Genomic DNA, 18775 nt, shown 5'->3' with positions numbered 1-18775 from the left:
GCCAATACAAGTCACGTGCGCACACTTCACAGTCTCACTGTTGGGACGAGAAGCACCGCTTTCCCGCCAATACAAGTCAGGTGCACACGCCTCACAATTTCACTCCTGCCACTCTCGCATTGGTTTTGGCAAGGCCTGAATGCGCGATCTTAAACTTTTGTTGGTTTTACCTACGGTGCAGTGATTTTGTGCTTGAAATATTTAACTATGCCTCCTAAGTGTCCGATGTCATATCTTGGGCCATCAGCCGAGTGGCAGAGAACCGCTTTGACACTTGAAAAAAAAGTTGGAAATTATAAACAGCGTGGCATCAGCTAAAGGTAACACAGCTCTGGGACGCTACTGCCGGGAACAAAATCTTAAACATTTGGACAGCATTCATCCTAACATAACAGTGCGTTTCCTGCCGCTTAACACAACATTGCTGATTCAACCACTCGACCAGTGTGATCCATTCAAGGCGTACGTATTTTTTTTACAGCGAACTATCTCCCAGATGCTACAAGCAACAGACGACTTTGAAAATCCCAGGAGTTTACCAACAGTGAGGGAATGGTGGAAGTTGGAACACTCGGCACAAATGGCGATGGACATGGACCCAAGTTTAGAACGGAGTCAGCATTTCAGTCGTTCCCTGCCGTCAACCCTTCTTCTCTACAAGCAAATTTACGCTGAAAAACAAAATGCTGCCAAGCAAACAACCCTCACCAATCTATTCAAATCACTGTAATCTTCTGCTGCCAGCAGTTCTAAGGGTTCTGTGAATCTTCCTTCGCCCCTTGCTGTGCTTGATATGATCCTGATGACCACAACCATCCACCTTATCCGTGTAAAGCTGCCTGACACCACAACAATCACTCATCTCCTGGAGCGAACACACCTGCCACTGTTGGTGAGTACTGTACACCAGAGGATGTTAACTTTCTATGATTTATTACATTGAATATTACCTTAAGTTGATTAAATATAATACAAATGTCGCCTTGTGGTACTGCTTTTGTGTCGTATTGGTAAGAAAATGTGAATAAATTACAGATAAAACATATTTAGTAAGCCCTCTGGAACGCATCCCTATTTCCTTCATTTAAATAACTATTCACATTATGCGTCAACTTCGAGGAACGTAACCCTCGCATATAACGAGGATAGGGTGTACCCTTGTCTAGGAATCCACCACCAAACCCCAAGACTCCTGCACCTCACATCCATTTTCAATTCCCGATGTTGAGCATTGGGATATCTAAATGAGCATGATATCATTACCTTCATAATTTCCTGATAGGGATGGTCTTTAATTGCAAGGTGACATTCATCAAACACCAGTAAGTTGATATTCGAGAGGAAAATATAGCCTCGCTTCAAGATGTACAAGAAGATGTGGCAAGTCATAACTAGCACCTGTCAAAATAGAACAAGGTTTGGAAATGTCAATCACAGTGCATTTTATACAAAAAATACCAAGTTTGGTCAAGTCACGTCTCTCACAATGTATGACAAGATACACACATACAGAGCAAGATCGCAATAAATTGTATCCTTACTTTTCTTTACTTTTACAAATAGGCAATAAAGTTGGCCTTTCCAGTAACACTCTGATTCTGACATGAATAAGAAAATATTTGATTACCTGCTGTCCGCTGAAGTGTTTATTCCATTCTTCCTTCGCCCATGACTCAACACTTTCCATAATAGAATATTCCCCCACCTTCAGATCGGAATGGGTCTTGACAGCTGCAGCAAGCTGAGTCACTGAGGATGCTAGGGGAGGTAATGCTTAGTTACTCAGTGCAATCTTACCAGAAACACAAGTTATATCATCTCTATTTTAATTTCCTCACATACAGCAATATTAGTCATGTATGCTGGCGATCAGACTTATGGCAAATTTAACTTACAGATTATTTTAGTGGGCTTTCATATTAACCAAAGCCACTATCCAGGAAGGTCACTGGTTTGACCCCAATCTGCAAGCCAGAAGTTGTGATTTACAAATGACTCCAGCATTCCAACATACCGGTTTTCTCTGCTTATGGCCAGTAAGATACCCACACCTGAACATTATCCTTTGTTTTACATAATCATGTATCCCAAATGCTCCAGAGCTGGTATCAGTCAAGAATCAACCTCAAAGATACCTTCAGAGGCACAACTAGGCCAGACAGAGCAAAGAAGATAGATTTACTTCTCTAAAGCACATTAGGTGAACTTCAGCTGTGGTAAGCATTACTAAAGCTTTTATTTAAAAAAATTAAACCAAACTGCGCTAACCACTTTCTTGGTTAACCATTTGAAAACAAAATGGTTATTTTATCCACATGGAACTAAAAACAGACCATATAATGTGAAAGTTTACTGTTCAGGAAGTTAGAGTAGCTATACTTACATGAACTAACTAAAAACACAGTCCGTGAGCCATTCTTGTTGAACTGTCCCCTGATCTGATGAGATAACTCCTTTGTGAGTAGCACTGCAATAAAGGTCTTCCCTGAGCCAGTATTTAAACAAACGATAGTATTGTGTTCCAAAGCTGCTTCTAGAAGTTCAACCTGTAGAAGATAGTAAATTTTGCAGTTTCACAGCAAATTATAATAAAGAAATACTGTTAAGCTTCTCTCCATTCTCTACAGCAATTCCTCAGCTGATTTCCCATTCTATATTTAAGAGTCAGACTGCCAGAGACAGAATCCTTTCAGGCACGTGGGCATGAACTTGAAGCTCTCATACCATCCCAAATGCTCCTTCACAAGTTTGAGCCGGGAAGTGTCAAGTTATCAGGGGGTGTTGCATTTATTTAAGAGTGCTTTGAGCAGATCAATAAATCTGTACCCCTGTCCACCTGATAATCCCTTTCTGTAGCAGAGCCTGAAAAAAAAATTAATAATTCAGAAGTCTAGTGTTGTGCTACAAGTGATCTGACTTGCTCATTGAAGCTAACTGACTGAATGTGGCCTCAAGGTAGGGAACCTTGGCCTAGGCGGGAATGCAAGACAGATTCAACTTTATTTCTGGTAAATCTGATTGCTGGAATATCTTTCAAAAGTCACAAGGTATCTGCTATAGGCAGCTCATATTCGAGAAGCATACAGGAGGGCATCATTTGCTGCCTGGTAGATTAAATGATTAGTGGTAGGGTTGAGATACTGCCTTCAAGCATCCTTCCCCCATCCCCCCCACTAAAATCTACCAAATACTGTGTGACTCACTGAAGACCGTAAATTTCATCACTGATGTTTACCTTTACTGAGAGGAACTCCCAAGATATGGGAAGAAGCACATTTTTCCTATAGTCTTACCCTGGACATGTATTTTAACTCAATTGTCAGGGACTTTGGAACACCCTCCTCAAATGTCTACCTGCTTAATTTCATTAAACTTTGCTTCATTATGATCGTCCAACTAATGATTTTAAATCAATGATCTCACAATCAAGACAGTTCATGGCACCACAGTTGGCTCTGATGCACAGCAGATGAGGAAAAAGTCTAGGCAAGATGTAGAAGCCGAGTAGTTAATGGGGAACAGACCAAGCATGAGAAAGGTATAAAGAATCATACAGAGAAGGGCCAAAGAGAACAATTAAAGGTCATAGAACATATTGCTTTATACTAATGAAATTGTGCAGCAACCAATCAACATGAGGTAGTGCGTAAAAAGATCAACCTTTTTAATCAGGTCGTGATCATGATTTAAAAGGCAGCTTTGCAACAGTTTCTCCAAGCCATGCTGTGACTAATCAACGAGCGATTCATTAGAAAGGGTGAATAAAAATAGCGCAAACGCAAGTGAAGTGGCCATTCTTTTGAATGTGCGGGTCTTTAGCTCATCAGGTTTGGGCAAGGTAAAGTACTGGGTTTCTCTGTTTTTTCTCTTACTTGTTCTTTCCTTGTCTGTTAGGGTAGAGTAATGTAGTGAGAATGGCTCCAGGGGCAGTGTTTTATTGTGTAAGTGGGATGTGGGAAGCTTGGGAGACCTCCAATTTTCCAGATGGACACATCTGCATCAGGTGCACCGAGCTGCAGCTCCTGAGAGAATGGATTAAGGAACTGGAGTCACAGCTCAACCTTTGACTCGTACAGGAGAATGTGATACAGGTGATAAACAGGAGATACAGGGAGGTAATCACCCTTAGGTTGCAGGAGACACGCAACTGGAGAAGGACAGGAAATGCACAGCCAATGCAGAGTACACCTGTGGCCATTCCCCTCAATGAGTACACAACTCTAGGTACTGTTGAGGGGGATGACTTACTGGGGAGAAGTCATGGTGAATAAGTCTCTGACGCCGAGTCTGGTGCTGTGGTTCAGAAGAGCAGAGGAGTAAAGAGGGCTGCAGTGTTGATAGGAGATTACATAGTCATAGGAACAGAGACATGATTCTGTAGGTGTGATAGAGACACATTGCCTTCTTGGTGCCAGAGTCAGGGATGTCTCGGATCGGGTCCTGAAGAGAGATTTTAGGGAGCAACGTAGAAAGTTGAAAAACAGGCCCTCGGGGTAGTAATCTTTGGATTGCTGCCTGTGCCACGCACCAATGAGGGCAAGAGTAGGATGATTTAGCATAGGATGAGGAACTGTTGCAGGGGACAGGGGTTCAATATCTGGGATTTCTTCTGGGCAAAGTATAACTTGTGCAAAAGGGATGGATCCAATATCCTTGTGGGCAAGTTTGCTAGAGTTGTTCAGGACAGAATTTCTAAAAATTTCTAGAGAATTTCTACGAGATGGCTTTTTAGAACAGTTCATGGTTGAGCCCACTAAAAGATCAGCTTTTCTGGATTGTGTGTTGTGCAACGAACCAGAATTGATTAGAGAGCTTAAGGTAAAAGAACCCTTGGGGGGAAAGTGATCATTATATGATTAAGTTCACCCTGAAATTTGAGAAGTTAATGTCAGATGTATCAGTATTACAGTGGAGTAAAGGGAATTAAAGAGGCATGAGAGAGGAGTTGGGCAAACCTAATTGGAAAAGAGCACTGGCAGGGATGACAGCAGAGCAGCAATGGCTGGAATTTCTGGAAGCAATTTGGAAGGCGCAGGATATATATACACATTCCAAAGTGGGAGAATTATTCTAAAGGAAAGATGACTCAGCCATGGCTAACAAGAGGAGTCAAGGTCAACATAAAAGCAAAAGAGAGGGCATAAAATAGAGGAAAAATTATTGGGAAGTTAAAAGATTGAGAAGCTTTAAAAAAAACAAACACAAAAAAAAAGGCAACTAAAATAGGTCATTAAGGAAAAGATGAAATATAGAAGCTAGCCAATAATATTAAAGAGGATACTAAAAGTGTCTTCAGATTTTTGCAACATTCATTGACTCAGGGCCTTGGACTATTATTTTTTATATTTTTGGGTAACTATTTTACTGTGCTTGTTATCTCATGTGCTTTGAGCTGCGTGTGACTGTTGGTTCTGTGTCATATCTTGGCCCCAGAGTAACGCTGTTTCATTTGGTTGTATTCATGGATTTTTGAGTGGAAGTTAAACTTGAACTAAATTAAACTATGATTTTTTTTAAAACAAAAGGATGGCTAGAATCTAGAACACATTTCCAGTCGGAGTATTGGGGGAGAAAGTGTAAGTGGTGTTGGATACAACAATTAGTATCTAGACAAGCTCTTGAATTATCAAGTCATGGAAGCTATGGGCCAAGTGCCAGAAAATGAGATTAGTGCAGAAGGGTGTTTAATGAACAAGGTGAGTTGATGTGCTGTAAACTCTATGACTTTGAATTTCCCACTGGCTCTGGTGGGATGCAAACTTGTCTCCAGCTCAAAGGCGAAGGATTTTGGATAACAGAAGCAGCTTCTTTATCCACAATACGAATGGATGAAGGATGAGGGAATAAGGAAGAAAAAGTCTATATTTTAACACAGGGTACTAGGTTCTGAGTTAAAAAGGCTTTGAAAGTCCAAAAAAAATTTTAATGTTTTCCCCATTCTATTTTGTTTCCTTTACCTTTTTCATTAACAGCACATACCTGATATTTTCTTGGTGTAAAAATGTTATCATGAATAGCTTCCTGTTGCCACGGCAGTCCAAAAAAAGGGCCCATAGGTGATGAAGCAGGTGTCATGAGCTGTAGTCCTGCCATTCTTAGATTTCACAATGCAGGCCCTCTCATACATCCAGTGTTTCTGTCATTTCATGTGTTCCAGCAAAGCCTGTGAGGTAACCATCCAGAACAATGAATGCACTATTGCCAAAGTAAACTCCCTTTGTAATCACAAAGCACAAAATACCAATGTAAACTTCAAAATTAACAAGTACCACTTTATTCTATCCCAAATGCATAATAAATAAAAAGAAAAAGGACATTCATCAATGCTAATCATAAACGTAAGAAATTCTGTGGATGCTAGAAATCCAGGGTAACACACAAAAATGGAGGAACTCAGCAAGTCAGGCAGCATCTATGAAGAGGAATAAACCGTGATTGTTTTGGGCCAAAAGTATGAGCCTTTTATGGGTAAATGGTATTAGTACATATGTAACATCAGAAAGAATGTGATGGGACAAATTGCTTGTTTTTAATGCTGCACAATTCTATTACTGTAATAATAGAATTGTGCAGCATTAAAAACAGGTGAAAAAAATTAAATCTACAAAAAGATATAGTTTGCAGAAACCAATCTTCCATAGCTCTCAAACACCAAAGGTTAATAGCACTCTGAATGGAGAAATTTAATCTCCATCCTAAATGGTCAGTCTTTCATTTTGTTTTAAATATTTCAGCTTAAAGAAACATCCCTGCACCTACCCCATTAAGCCATAAGGATTTTGTATGGTTCAATGAGATCGCCTATCACTCATCAGCATGGTTCCAGGTTTGCCTCAACTTAGAGATAGCACAAAAATACAGGCCAAATCAATTCTTATGAGGCAGTGGTCCTTTGAGGAAAGATTAAGTAGACTGAATCTTTATTCTCTTGAATTTGGAATGAGAAGGGATCATATTGAAATATCAAGATTCTGTGACCACTGAGATATTTGCCCTGGAGGGGAAATCCAGGGGCATGGTCTCCAGATAAAAAGACACAAATTTAAGACTGAGTTGAAGAGTTTATTTTCTCAATCTTTGGAATTCTCTACCCCAGAGAGCTGCTGATGTTAACTTGTTAAGTACAAGTTTGGAAGACAGATTTTTGAACAGAGTTGAAAGATTACAGGAATCAGGCAGGAAAGTGGAAAAGAAGCCAATCAGATCAGCCAGAATCATGTTGAACAGCTGAACAGACACCAGGGACCAGATGAACATTCCTCCTTATTTCTGTGTTCCTATGCAATTTCCAGATAAAGGCTTCAGGGTCCAAGTGACAACATGAATTCCAGCTCTTTTTAAACTTTTCCATGTTTTTAGAAAATACTTTGGAGAATAAACTCTTTAGCTCAGTCTTAAATTTGTGTCTTTTTATCTGGCCACCATGCCCCTAGACTTCACCTCAGGGCAAACATCTACTATATACAGTGGTCACAGAATCTAATGTTTCAATATAATCCCTTCTTGTTCCAAATTCAAGAGAATAACATTCCAGTTTACTTAATCTGTCCTCAAAGGACCACCACTTCATAATTGAATTGGTCAGTATTTTTGTGCTGTCTCTAAACTAAGGCAAATAAAGAGCCACGCTGATTAATGATAGTCAATCTCATTGAACCATACAAAATTCTTATGACTTAACAGAGATAGATACAGGGATGGCATTTCTTTAGGCTGAAGTGTTTAGAACCAAATAAAAGATTGACCATTTAGGACAGAGATGAAACCCAGAGAGCAATTTATCTTCAGTATTTGAGAGCTGTGGAGGCTTGGTTGCTGAGAATATTCAAGACTGAGATTGAAATATCTTTAGATATCCAAGAAAAATCCTTTCCAGACAGGGCTAATGCAAAAAATTACTTTTGTGATAATTCCAATAACTAATACTTTCCCCATCTGAAGTTATCAATCTGTCAAGTAAAATAACACTTTCAATTCAATTAGTGAAAAAGACTGCACAAATCTGTTAAGTTGTTCTGTTATCATTGATAGTGGACGTGAGAAGGACACCCGCATGGTTTGTTGCCTCCCGGGTGCCAGGATGTTTCTGACCAGGTGCACGACACCCTGGTACGAGAGGGAAAGCAACCAGAAGTTGTGATGATGTTGGTACCAACGACATAGGCAGGAAGGAGGTTGAGGTCCTGAAGTGTCAGTTTCGGGAACTAGGCAGAAGGCTAAAGAACAGGAGCTCAAGGGTGACGTTCTCAGGATTGCTGCCAGTGCTATGTGACAGTGATGGTAAGAATTGGAGGAGATGGCAGTTGAATGCATGGCTGAGGAGTTGGTGCAGAGAGCAGGGTTTTAGATTTTTGGATCATTGGGATCTCTTCTGGGGAAGGTGGGACCTGTACAGATTGGATGGGTTGCACCTGAACTCGAGAGGGAGCAATATCCTTGCAGGTAGGTTTGCTAGCATGGTTCGGGAGGGTTTAGTCATAGTCATACTTTATTGACCCGGGGGAAGTTGGTTAAACTAATTTGCAAGGGGGATGGGACCCAGAGCGATAGAGCAGTGAAAGAAGTGCATGGAGTAAAGCCAGATCTAACATACAGAGAGGTTTTGAGGAAAGAGAAGCAGAATAAACAGTGTAAAGACAAGTAAGTTAGAAGGGCTGAAGTGTGTGTACCTCAATGCAAGAAGTATCAGGAACAAAGGTGATGAACTGAGAGCTTGGATACATACATGGACTTATAATGTAGTGGCCATTACAGAGACTTGGCTGGCACCAGGGTAGGAATGGATTCTCAATATTCCTGGATATCAGTGCTTTAAAAGGGATAGAAAGGGCTGAAAAAGGGGAGGAGGGGTGGTATTACTGGTCAGGGATACTATTACAGCTACAGAAAGGGTGGGTAATGTAGCAGGATCCTCTTTTGAGTCAGTATGGGTGGAAGTCAGTAACAGGAAGGGAGCAGTTACTCTAATGGGGGTATTCTATAGGCCCCCTGGTAGCAGCAGAGATACAGAGGAGCAGACTGGGAGGCAGATTTTGGAAAGGTGCAAAAGTAACAGGGTTGTTATCATGGGTGACTTTAACTTCCCTAATATTGATTGGCACCTGATTAGTTCCAATGGTTTAGATGGGGCAGAGTTTGTTAAGTGTGTCCAGGACGGATTCCTGTCACAGTATGTGGACAGGCCAACTAGGGGGAATGCCATACTAGATCTAGTATTAGGTAATGAACCAGGTCAGGTCACAGATCTCTCAATGGGTGAGCATCTGGGGGACAGTGACCACCGCTCCCTGGCCTTCAGCATTATCATGGAAAAGGATAGAATCAGAGAGTTCTTTGAGGTGGTGACCAGGCATATAGATGAGGGTAGTGCAGTGGATGTGATCTATATGGATTTTAGTAAAGCATTTGACAAGGTTCCACACGATAGGCTTAGTCAGAAAGTCAGAAGGCATGGGATCCAGGGAAGTTTGGCCAGGTGGATTCAGAATTGGCTTGCCTGCAGAAGGCAGAGGGTCGTGGTGGAGGGAGTACATTCAGATTGGAGGATTATGACTACTGGTGTCCCACAAGGTTCTGTTCTGGGACCTCTACTTTTTGTGATTTTTATTAATGACCTGGATGTGGGGGTAGAAGGGTGAGTTGGCAAGTTTGCAGACGACACAAAGGTTGGTGGTGTTGTAGATAGTGTAGAGGATTGTCGAAGATTGCACAGAGACATTGTAGGATGCAGAAGTGGGCTGAGAAGTGGCAGATGGAGTTCAACCCGGAGAAGTGTGAGGTGGTACACTTTGGAAGGACAAACTCCAAGGCAGAGTACAAAGTAAATGGCAGGATACTTGGTAGTGTGGAGGAGCAGAGGGATCTCGGGGTACATGTCCACAGATCCCTGAAAGTTGCCTCACAAGTGGATAGGGCAGTTAAGAAAGCTTATGGGGTGTTAGCTTTATTAAGTCAAGGGATAGAGTTTGAGAGTCGTGATGTAATGATGCATCATTAAAAGCTCTATAAAACTTTGGTTAGGCCACACTTGGAGTACTGTGTCCAGTTCTGGTCGCCTCACTATAGGAAGGATGTGGAAGTATTGGAAAGGGTACAGAGGAGATTTACCAGGATACTGCCTGGTTTAGAGAGTATGCATTATGATCAGAGATTAAGGGAGCTAGGGCTTTACTCTTTGGAGAGGAGGATGAGAGGAGACATGATAGAGGCGTACAAGATAATAAGAGGAATAGATAGAGTGGATAGCCAGCGCCTCTTCCCCAGGGCACCACTGCTCAATACAAGAGGACATGGCTTTAAGGTAAGCGGTGGCAAGTTCAAGGGGGATATTAGAGGAAGGTTTTTTTACTCAGAGAGTGGTTGGTGCATGGAATGCACTGCCTGAGTCAGTGGTGGAGGTAAATACACTAGTGAAGTTTAAGAGACTACTAAGACAGGTATATGGAGGAATTCAAGGTGGGGGGTTATATGGGAGGCAGGGTTTGAGGGTCGGCACAACACTGTGGGCCGAAGGGCCTGTACTGTACTGTTCTATATGTTCTATATAGTATTTTAGATAATTTTTGAGAAATTTCAGAACACCACAGGATGATCAGGATCATCAAGAATATTCCTTTTTCAAATTTTAAGAATTAGTTTTCATGAAATTGAAAATCCTTCCCGGAGTTATACCTTCACCTATTTCAGGAATCACAGGGAATCGGGTACAGGTGGAATATGACTTGCATCGAATATAGAATGAAACATTTGTTAGGATTATTCTGTGTTCCTGGTAAAATTCCTGCTAAAACTCAAGTGCCACAATCTATTTTACATCATTTACAAACAGCCCGAGTGAGACATCCAGCCCTTCAAGTCGCTCTGACATTCACAGCTGATCTTCTACCTCAGTGCCCTTTACTAGCACTAGCCTTCAAATGTCCTATCCTCTTGAGATAAAAGCTAGTCCAGTTAGTAACCCCTATTCTCAAACTGTGCCCCAGACCTAAATTCCTCTGTCAAGAGAAACATTCTTCCTGCTCATCAAGCTCTTTGGAAGTTTCAAGGAGATGGTCTTTCACTTCTCGAAACTGCACAAAATACCTGAAAAGTCAAATGTCTCCTTGTTCTGTAAACGTATCATCCTTGCTATTAGCCTGCTTAAATCACTATTGCATTTCCTCTACGTTGATATGTCAGTTGTAAGGCAATTATACTCAATACTCCAGGTATAGTCACACCAAGGCCCTATACAATTACAACACAATGTCTTTACTCCTATAGGTCAAACTATTAAACAGTAAAAGCCAACATACCATTAGCTCTTCTAACCACTTGCTGTACCTGTATGTTGGCCTTCTATAGAGCACCCCAGGTCCTTTTGAAATCAATTACTACACAATTTCTCATTACTTAAATATCCTGTTTTCTGTTATATGCACCAAAATGGATAATCTCGCATTTTTCAACATTATATTCCTTCTGCTAAATTCTTATTTTCACTCAGGATCCCCTTGAAGCCTCATCCATACTCTCAAACCATCTGCAAACAAGAAAATCTGCAGATGCTGGAAAATCAAGCAACACACACAAAATGCTGGAGAAACTCAGGAACGGTGAAGGGTCTCAGCTTGAAACGTCAACTATTTACTCTTTTCCATAGATGCTGCCTGCCTGCTGTTTCTCTAGCATTGTGTCTCAAAACACCTGTGCAGTCCTGCATACATACTGGTAAACCATTATGTTTTATCTCATCAGCCGAAGTGTTGATAGAAGACATGGGAGCAGAATTAGGCCATACAGACCATCAAGTCTTCTCCGCCATTCTTCAAGGCTGATTTATTTTCCCTCTCAAACCCATTCTCCAGCCTTCTCTCCACAACTTTTGACACCCTGACCAAACAAGAACCCATCAACCTCTGTTTTAATGACTTGGCCTCCACAGCCACCTGTGGTAATGCATTCAATAGATTCACTACCGTATGGGTAAAGAAATTCCTCATCTGTCCGAAATGGAGGCTCCTCTATTCTGAGGCTGTGTTCTCTGGTCCCAGACTCCCTCACTATACAAAACATCCTCCCTGCATCCACTCTATCCAGATCTTTCAATAGGTTTTAAAGAGATCACCTCTCATTCTTCTAAATTGGCCCAGAGCCAAACACACCTCATACAGTAACTCTCAATTCCAGAATCAGTCTCATGAACCTCCTCTAGATCCTCTCCAATCCCATCACATCTTTTCTTAGAAAAAGAGTCCAAAACGGCACACAAAATTCCAAGTGCGATCTGACCAATGTTTTATAAAGCCTTACATCACATCCTTGCTCTTATATTCTAGTCATCTCAAAATGAATGCTAACATTGCATTTGCCTTCCTTACCACCGACTCAACCTGCAAGTTAACCTTTAGGGAATCTTGCACAAGAACTCCGAAGTCCCTTTGCACCTCATTTTTGAATTTTCTCATTTAGAAATCAGTCTATGCCTTTATTTCATCTACCAAACTGCATATCAATACACCACCCTATACTATTGCAACGTTCAGTTATATTGGCTCATATATGTCTAGGGGAAATCCCACCCAGCACCTGCCTCAACGCTTCCCACGGAGTCAGCTGCCGCCCGAATCAATCCCAAACATCAATCATCAGCCAGCACACCCAGTACGTTTTACCAAGTACACTTTATAGATATTACTAAGTCTATGACATTAACATAAATTCGATACAGAAAAGGAAGTAATGAAAAAAAAGACGCCAAGACTTATCAAAGTCCAAGTTCTTTGTGCACAACCGCTGGAGCTCAATCGATTCCTGATGAACACCCGGATCCTGTCGACTCACGGCTCGGGACCACCCGGAGTGATCAACCGGAGCCTTTCCGCACGTCCGCTGTCCTCCCCGTCTCTCCTCCAACTCCCCGTCCACCATCCTCCCCGTCTCTCCTCCAACTCCCCCCCAAAAACCCCCGCACGTCCACCGTCCTCCCCGTCTCTCCTCCGACTCCCCGCCAAAAACCCTGTCCACCGTCCTCTCCATCTCTCCTCCGACTCCCCCCAAAAACCCCATCCGCCGTCCTCCCCGTCTCTCCTCCGACTCCCCCCAAAAACCCCATCCCCAGTCATATGAGACAGCATTATCATCCGAAAACAAAACGATACATGAACATCCATTGGCTAATAGCACCCGGCTGTCTGTATTAACCCAAGCAAATGTCTAGCTAGAGACTTTCTCAGCATTTAACATAACAAAGAAGCCATTTTAAATTTAACATACAAAAAAGAAAGACCCCGTACACTCTCCCCCCACCAAATAAAAGTCATGCCCTCATGACGTTAACAGGGTTCACCAGTGCTCCTTGCAAAACACAAAACCCAACCCAGGTGCATAAAACAGTGACATAACTTTCCAGGGCAGTAGCGATCACACCCTGTTCTCCCGGCGCCGTGTAAGTCAACCTCTCTGGGGGGTACCTACTCCTCTGAGACCTCTGTACTTCCTCTGCTGACTCTTCCTGTTCAGACACCCCAGGTGACACCCCGGGCCTACCTGTTGGACCCTCACCCTCACGGGGACCCCTTCGCACCTGTGAGCCCTCTGCCTCAGGTTCTGGCTCCACCCTCTCTTCCCCCAATTCCGGCTGTAATACAGGCGGCTCTGCAACACCCTCCCTCGGTTCCCCTGACTCAGTGATGGAAGGGCCAGGAGTCTCTTCTCCCGGCACCAGGGAATCAGCGAACGGAAACAGGTACCACACATCCGAATCATCATCTTCCAATGACGTATCCCTTTTCGAGGTGGGGACCGGCCCCGTCTCTTTCGCAGCAGGCTCTTCCCTCACCACACGCCCCCGCAGAGTCCTTGTACTAGCCGTAAACTCCCATTCGGGCTCTGGGTCTACCTTCACCTCTCGACCCAGAGGCAACAGGTGGTTCCGACGGAGTACCTTGACAGACCCCTTCCTGTCCTCGGGTCTCACCCAGAAAACAGGGAGATTCGGCAACTGACTCTCCACCATGTAGGGGGTGGCTGCCCAACGATCCCCCAACTTGTGCTTACCAGGTAGTCCTAACTTCCAGAAAAGGACTCGGTCTCCCGGCAATAGCTGGACGAACTTTACTTTCTGATGATACCTCTTCTTATTCCGCTGACTCTGCTTGGTGGCTGCCGCCTCAGCCAACTCGTACGCCCTTTTCAACTCTCTCCTCATATCGGACACGTACTTCAGATATGGTTTCAAAGGTACTTCACCCACTTCAGTCCCAAAACACAGATCAATGGGCAACCTCGCTTCCCGTCCAAACATCAGATAATAGGGCGAGTACCCTGTAGCGTCATTGCGAGTACAATTGTAACAGTGAACCAAATGGGCGATGTGCTGACTCCACTTACTCTTCTGTCCAATCTCCAAGGTGCCAAGCATGTCCAGCAGGGTCCGGTTAAACCTCTCCGGTTGAGGATCACCCTGCGGGTGATAAGGGGTGGTTCTGGATTTCTTAACCCCAAACATACCCAGTAATTCATGGATAAGCCTGCTCTCAAAGTCCCGTCCCTGATCACTATGGATACGCCGAGGAAGTCCATAATGAACAAAGTACTTCTCCCATAACACCTTCGCCACAGTAGTCGCTTTCTGGTCCTTAGTAGGAAAACCCTGCGCATATCTAGTGTAGTGATCCGTGATGACCAAGACATTGGCGGTGTTGCTGGTGTCTGGCTCAATAGACAGGAAATCCATACACACCAGGTCCACAGGTCCCGCACTCTGCAAATGGGATAATGGGGCCGCCTGCGCAGGCAAGGTCTTCCTCCTGATGCAACGACTACAGGTCTGACAGTATTCTTCCACCTCCCCCCTCTTCCGGGGCCAGTAAAACCGGACCTTGACTAATCCATAGGTCTTCTCTACCCCTAAGTGCCTGGAATCATCATGTAGTGCCTGGAGCACAGTCTTCCGATACTTCTCAGGCATGATCAGCTGCGCCGGGGGTGGTCCGGGAGCAACATAATCCAGTACAGGACATGGTTTTTCAGCTTCAACCGAGGTCATTCCTTCAGTAGTAGGGGAACCGAGGCATGCTTCGCCTTCTCTACCTGGCCCATATCACCCTGGCTAACCGCATACTAGTGCCAATGCTCGGGTCATCAGACTGAGCCGCCCCCACTTCCTGGGGGCTCAACTCCGGCAGCTGCCTGTTCCTCAGAGCAGTCAAATTACAGTAAACAGTGGGTAGCGCGTCATCGTCAATCCCCAATTGATCCACTGCCCGATCCGTTCCCATCGGGGCTCCTACTTTCCTGTCGCTCCCAACTTGACACATGACCTTTATTCCCGGGGCAGGGACACTCTTCCACTCAGCCGTGCCTCATTTGTTGAAACTTCGCTGAAAGTTGCCAGGGATCTCCTGACAGTCCAAACACTTCCTCCAAAGCATCCAAACACTCCGACAGGGAAGCCGAAGGGCATTCCGCTCTCAACTCGCGGACTACACTGGCCGCCACGCCCCTTAAACTTTCCACCAATCGCTGTCTCTTTTCCTCATCCGAAACTGACCACGCCTCTAACAACTGGGACGTATTCTCAATCCATGCCTCATATTCATCCTCCCCTTCCGGGGTGGGCATGGCTCCTGAGAAAATGCTCAGCTTCCGGCAGGGCCCCTCAACCCTTCTCACTAGGGAGGTAATGGCAGCCGCTAACTCGGAGGTCTCACCCCTAACTGGGGGACGGGGCCTGGCCCAGCCTTCCCACTCCGCGCCTCCACCCCTGGCTACTGGCACCTCCCCTGGGGTCTCATCTAGCTCCTCCTCCAGCACCTCCTCACTTTCGTCCTCCGGGAGGGTGTAAAAACCCCACGGCCCCGCCTCCCCCTGGACGTGGACTGTCGCTGGTAGTTCCAACGTCATGACGTCGGCACTTGCTCGAACCAACATCCAGCTGGACTCCAGCTCTTTCCCACCCCTTCTAGCTATAAGTTCTACCTGCCCGATACCTTTAATCAAACTCAACCCTCGCACCAGTACATCTGCCGGAATGCGGAATTTGACCCCACTTAGCATGCACACATAATTCACCGGTACATCCTTTAATTGACACCAACTTACAATCTTATCTCGATCCATCTTCGCACTACTTAACGCGACGACTATACAGCTTTAACGAAAATCCAAATCCCAACAAGCCCCCACTTGTAACACTCAGTTATATTGGCTCGTATATGTCTAGGGGAAATCCCACCCAGCACCTGCCTCAACGCTTCCCACGGAGTCAGCTGCCGCCCGAATCAATCCCAAACATCAATCATCAGCCAGCACACCCATTACCAAGTACACTTTATAGATATTACTAAGTTTATGACATTAATATAAATTTGATACAGAAAAGGAAGTAATGAAAAAAAAGACGCCAAGACTTATCAAAGTCCAAGTTCTTTGTGTGCAACCGTTGGAGCTCAATCGATTTCTGACGACCACCCGGATCCTGTCGACTCACGGCTCGGGACCACTCGGAGTGATCGACCGGAGCCTTTCCGCATGTCCGCCGTCCTCCCCGTCTCTCCTCCGACTCCCCCCAAAAATCCCGTCCACCGTCCTCCCTGTCTCTCCTCTGACTCCCTGTCAAAAACCCCGTCCACCGTCCTCCCCGTCTCTCCTCCAACTCCCCGTCAAAAACCCCGTCCACCGTCCTCCCCGTCTCTCCTCCGACTCCCCCCAAAAACCCGTCCGCCGTCCTCCCCGTCTCTACTCTGACTCCCCGTCTCTCCTCCGTCCTCCCCGTCTCTCCTCCGACTCTCCGTCTCTCCTCCGTCCTCCCCCTCAAAAACCCCCGCCCACCGTCCTCCCCGTCTCTCCTCCAACTCCCCCCAAAAACCCCCCGTCCTCCCTGTCTCTCCTCCGTCCTCCCCCCAAAAACCCCGTCTGCCGTCCTCCCCGTCTCTCCTCCAACTCCCCCCAAAAACTCCGTCCACCATCCTCCCCGTCTCTCCTCCGACTTCCCCCCAAAAGCCCCGTCCACTGTCCTCCCCGTCTCTCCTCCAACTCCCCCCAAAAAACCCCGCATGTCCGCCGTCCTCCCCGTCTCTCCTCCAACTCCCCCCAAAAAACCCCGCATGTCCGCCGTCCTCTCCGTCTCTCCTCCGACTCCCCACCAAAAACCCCGTCCACCGTCCTCCTCGTCTCTCCTCCGTCCTCCCAGTCTCTCCTCCAACTCCCCACCAAAAACCCTGTCCCCAGTCATATGAGACAGCATTATCATCTGAAAACAAAACGATACATGAACACCCACTGGCTAATAGCACCCGGCTGTCTGTATTAACCCAAGCAAATGTCTAGCTAAAGACTTTCTCAGCATTTAACATAACACCAAGAAGCATTCCCCAGTATAACATAACAAAGAAGCCATTTTAAATTTAACATACAAAAAAGACCCTGTACACTATATTCCATCAGTCACTTCTTTGCCCATTCTCCCCAACTAAAGACCTTCTGCAGACTCCCTGCTTCCTCAACACTATTTGCACCTCCACCTATCTGTGTCATCCAGAGTCACAAAGCCATCAATCCTGTCATCTAAATCACTGACATACGTGGAAAAAAAAGCAGTCCCAAAACCAACCTCACAGAATACCACTAGTCACCTGCAGCCAACCAGGAAAGGCTTTCTTTATTCCCACTATGCCTCCTGTCAATCAGCCAAACTTCTATGCTTGTATCTTTCCAGTAATACCATGGGCTCTTGTCATACGTACTCATGTGTGGCACCTTGTCAAAAGCCTTCTGAATACCCAAAGAAACAACACCCACCAACTTTCCTTTGTCTATCATGCCTGTTATTTCCTCAATGAATTCAGTTTTGTCAGGCAAGATTTCCCCTTTAAAAAACCATGAATATAGAGCATGAATAGTTGGAGACCAAACCTTTTCACCTACAAATCACTTTCCTGAGAAGAACATTTCTACAATGCTTTCTGTCCAATATCTCTATCAATGTCAGTATATTATCATTAATTCCATCTGCCCCAACAAATTTCTGTGCATGCTCTTACAAAAATTCAAATATACCAGTTCAATTGTTTTTTCTTTATTTAGTTTATTAGCCATATCCTCAAAGAATTGCAGCAGCATTAATCTAACCAAGTGTAGATAACTAAAGAGATTAACCTTGAACATGGGGCAAGGGATAGAGAAGATTGCATGCTATGGTAGCATAAATTACAAATATGTAAAGGTGAACTTATTTTGGACCTTAAAGTTTTTGTTGGATAATGAACCAAGAGACACAGAGCAAAGGCAGGAAAATTAAGTTTAAACCTAGATCTGACTTTATATAATCAAATACAGAACATGTGATATTACAGTGCTCTTCACTCAATCCAGGTTTCCTTGTTATGGACCCTGTCATCTTGCAAGTACAGGAGGAATAGTATTTATCCCCTGATTATAACTGACCCAGAAACTATTACACCTCCAAAGAGCACCACAACCTTGGAGATTCCATGATCTGGAGAGCTATGCTGGCTGGAGCCAGGGCCTTATGTTCTTGGCAGGGCCACCCATTCCAAACAGGTCAAAGGGCAGAGGCCAGACTAAGAATTGTCCACTGATCCTCCAGGTTTGGAGGTTCAGCTCAGAGCTAACAACCCCAACTGGCTAAACAAAACTGTTACGGAAACAGCAATGAAGAATCCTTCTACATCCATGTGCGATGGTATTCCAGAGTCTCCATGCGGGACTTGCATAACTGACAGCAGTGAAAACTGAGGGGAAGTTACTGGCACTATGAATGAAGCCCTGAACA

General features: G+C 44.5%; 1 protein-coding gene across 5 annotated transcripts in view; it reads right to left on the bottom strand.

The window, feature by feature from the left end:
• dicer1 (dicer 1, ribonuclease type III) overlaps window positions 1-18775 on the bottom strand; it is a 158461-nt gene that overhangs the window by 94538 nt on the left and 45148 nt on the right. For all 5 annotated transcript variants that reach the window (XM_072272593.1, XM_072272575.1, XM_072272601.1 and 2 more), the window contains 4 exons: window positions 5980-6163; window positions 2384-2546; window positions 1628-1758; window positions 1264-1398 (listed from right to left, as the gene is read on the bottom strand). In XM_072272593.1, coding sequence (XP_072128694.1) covers window positions 1264-1398; window positions 1628-1758; window positions 2384-2546; window positions 5980-6093 — 543 coding nt within the window. In that variant the 5' untranslated portion in view covers window positions 6094-6163. The remainder of the gene's footprint in view (window positions 1-1263; window positions 1399-1627; window positions 1759-2383; window positions 2547-5979; window positions 6164-18775) is intronic.

This window comes from Mobula birostris, chromosome 1 (assembly GCF_030028105.1).
Source record: "Mobula birostris isolate sMobBir1 chromosome 1, sMobBir1.hap1, whole genome shotgun sequence".
NCBI lineage: Eukaryota > Metazoa > Chordata > Chondrichthyes > Myliobatiformes > Myliobatidae > Mobula > Mobula birostris.
Note: the sequence above shows the minus strand (reverse complement) of the source record. Positions and strands in the feature narration are given on the sequence as shown.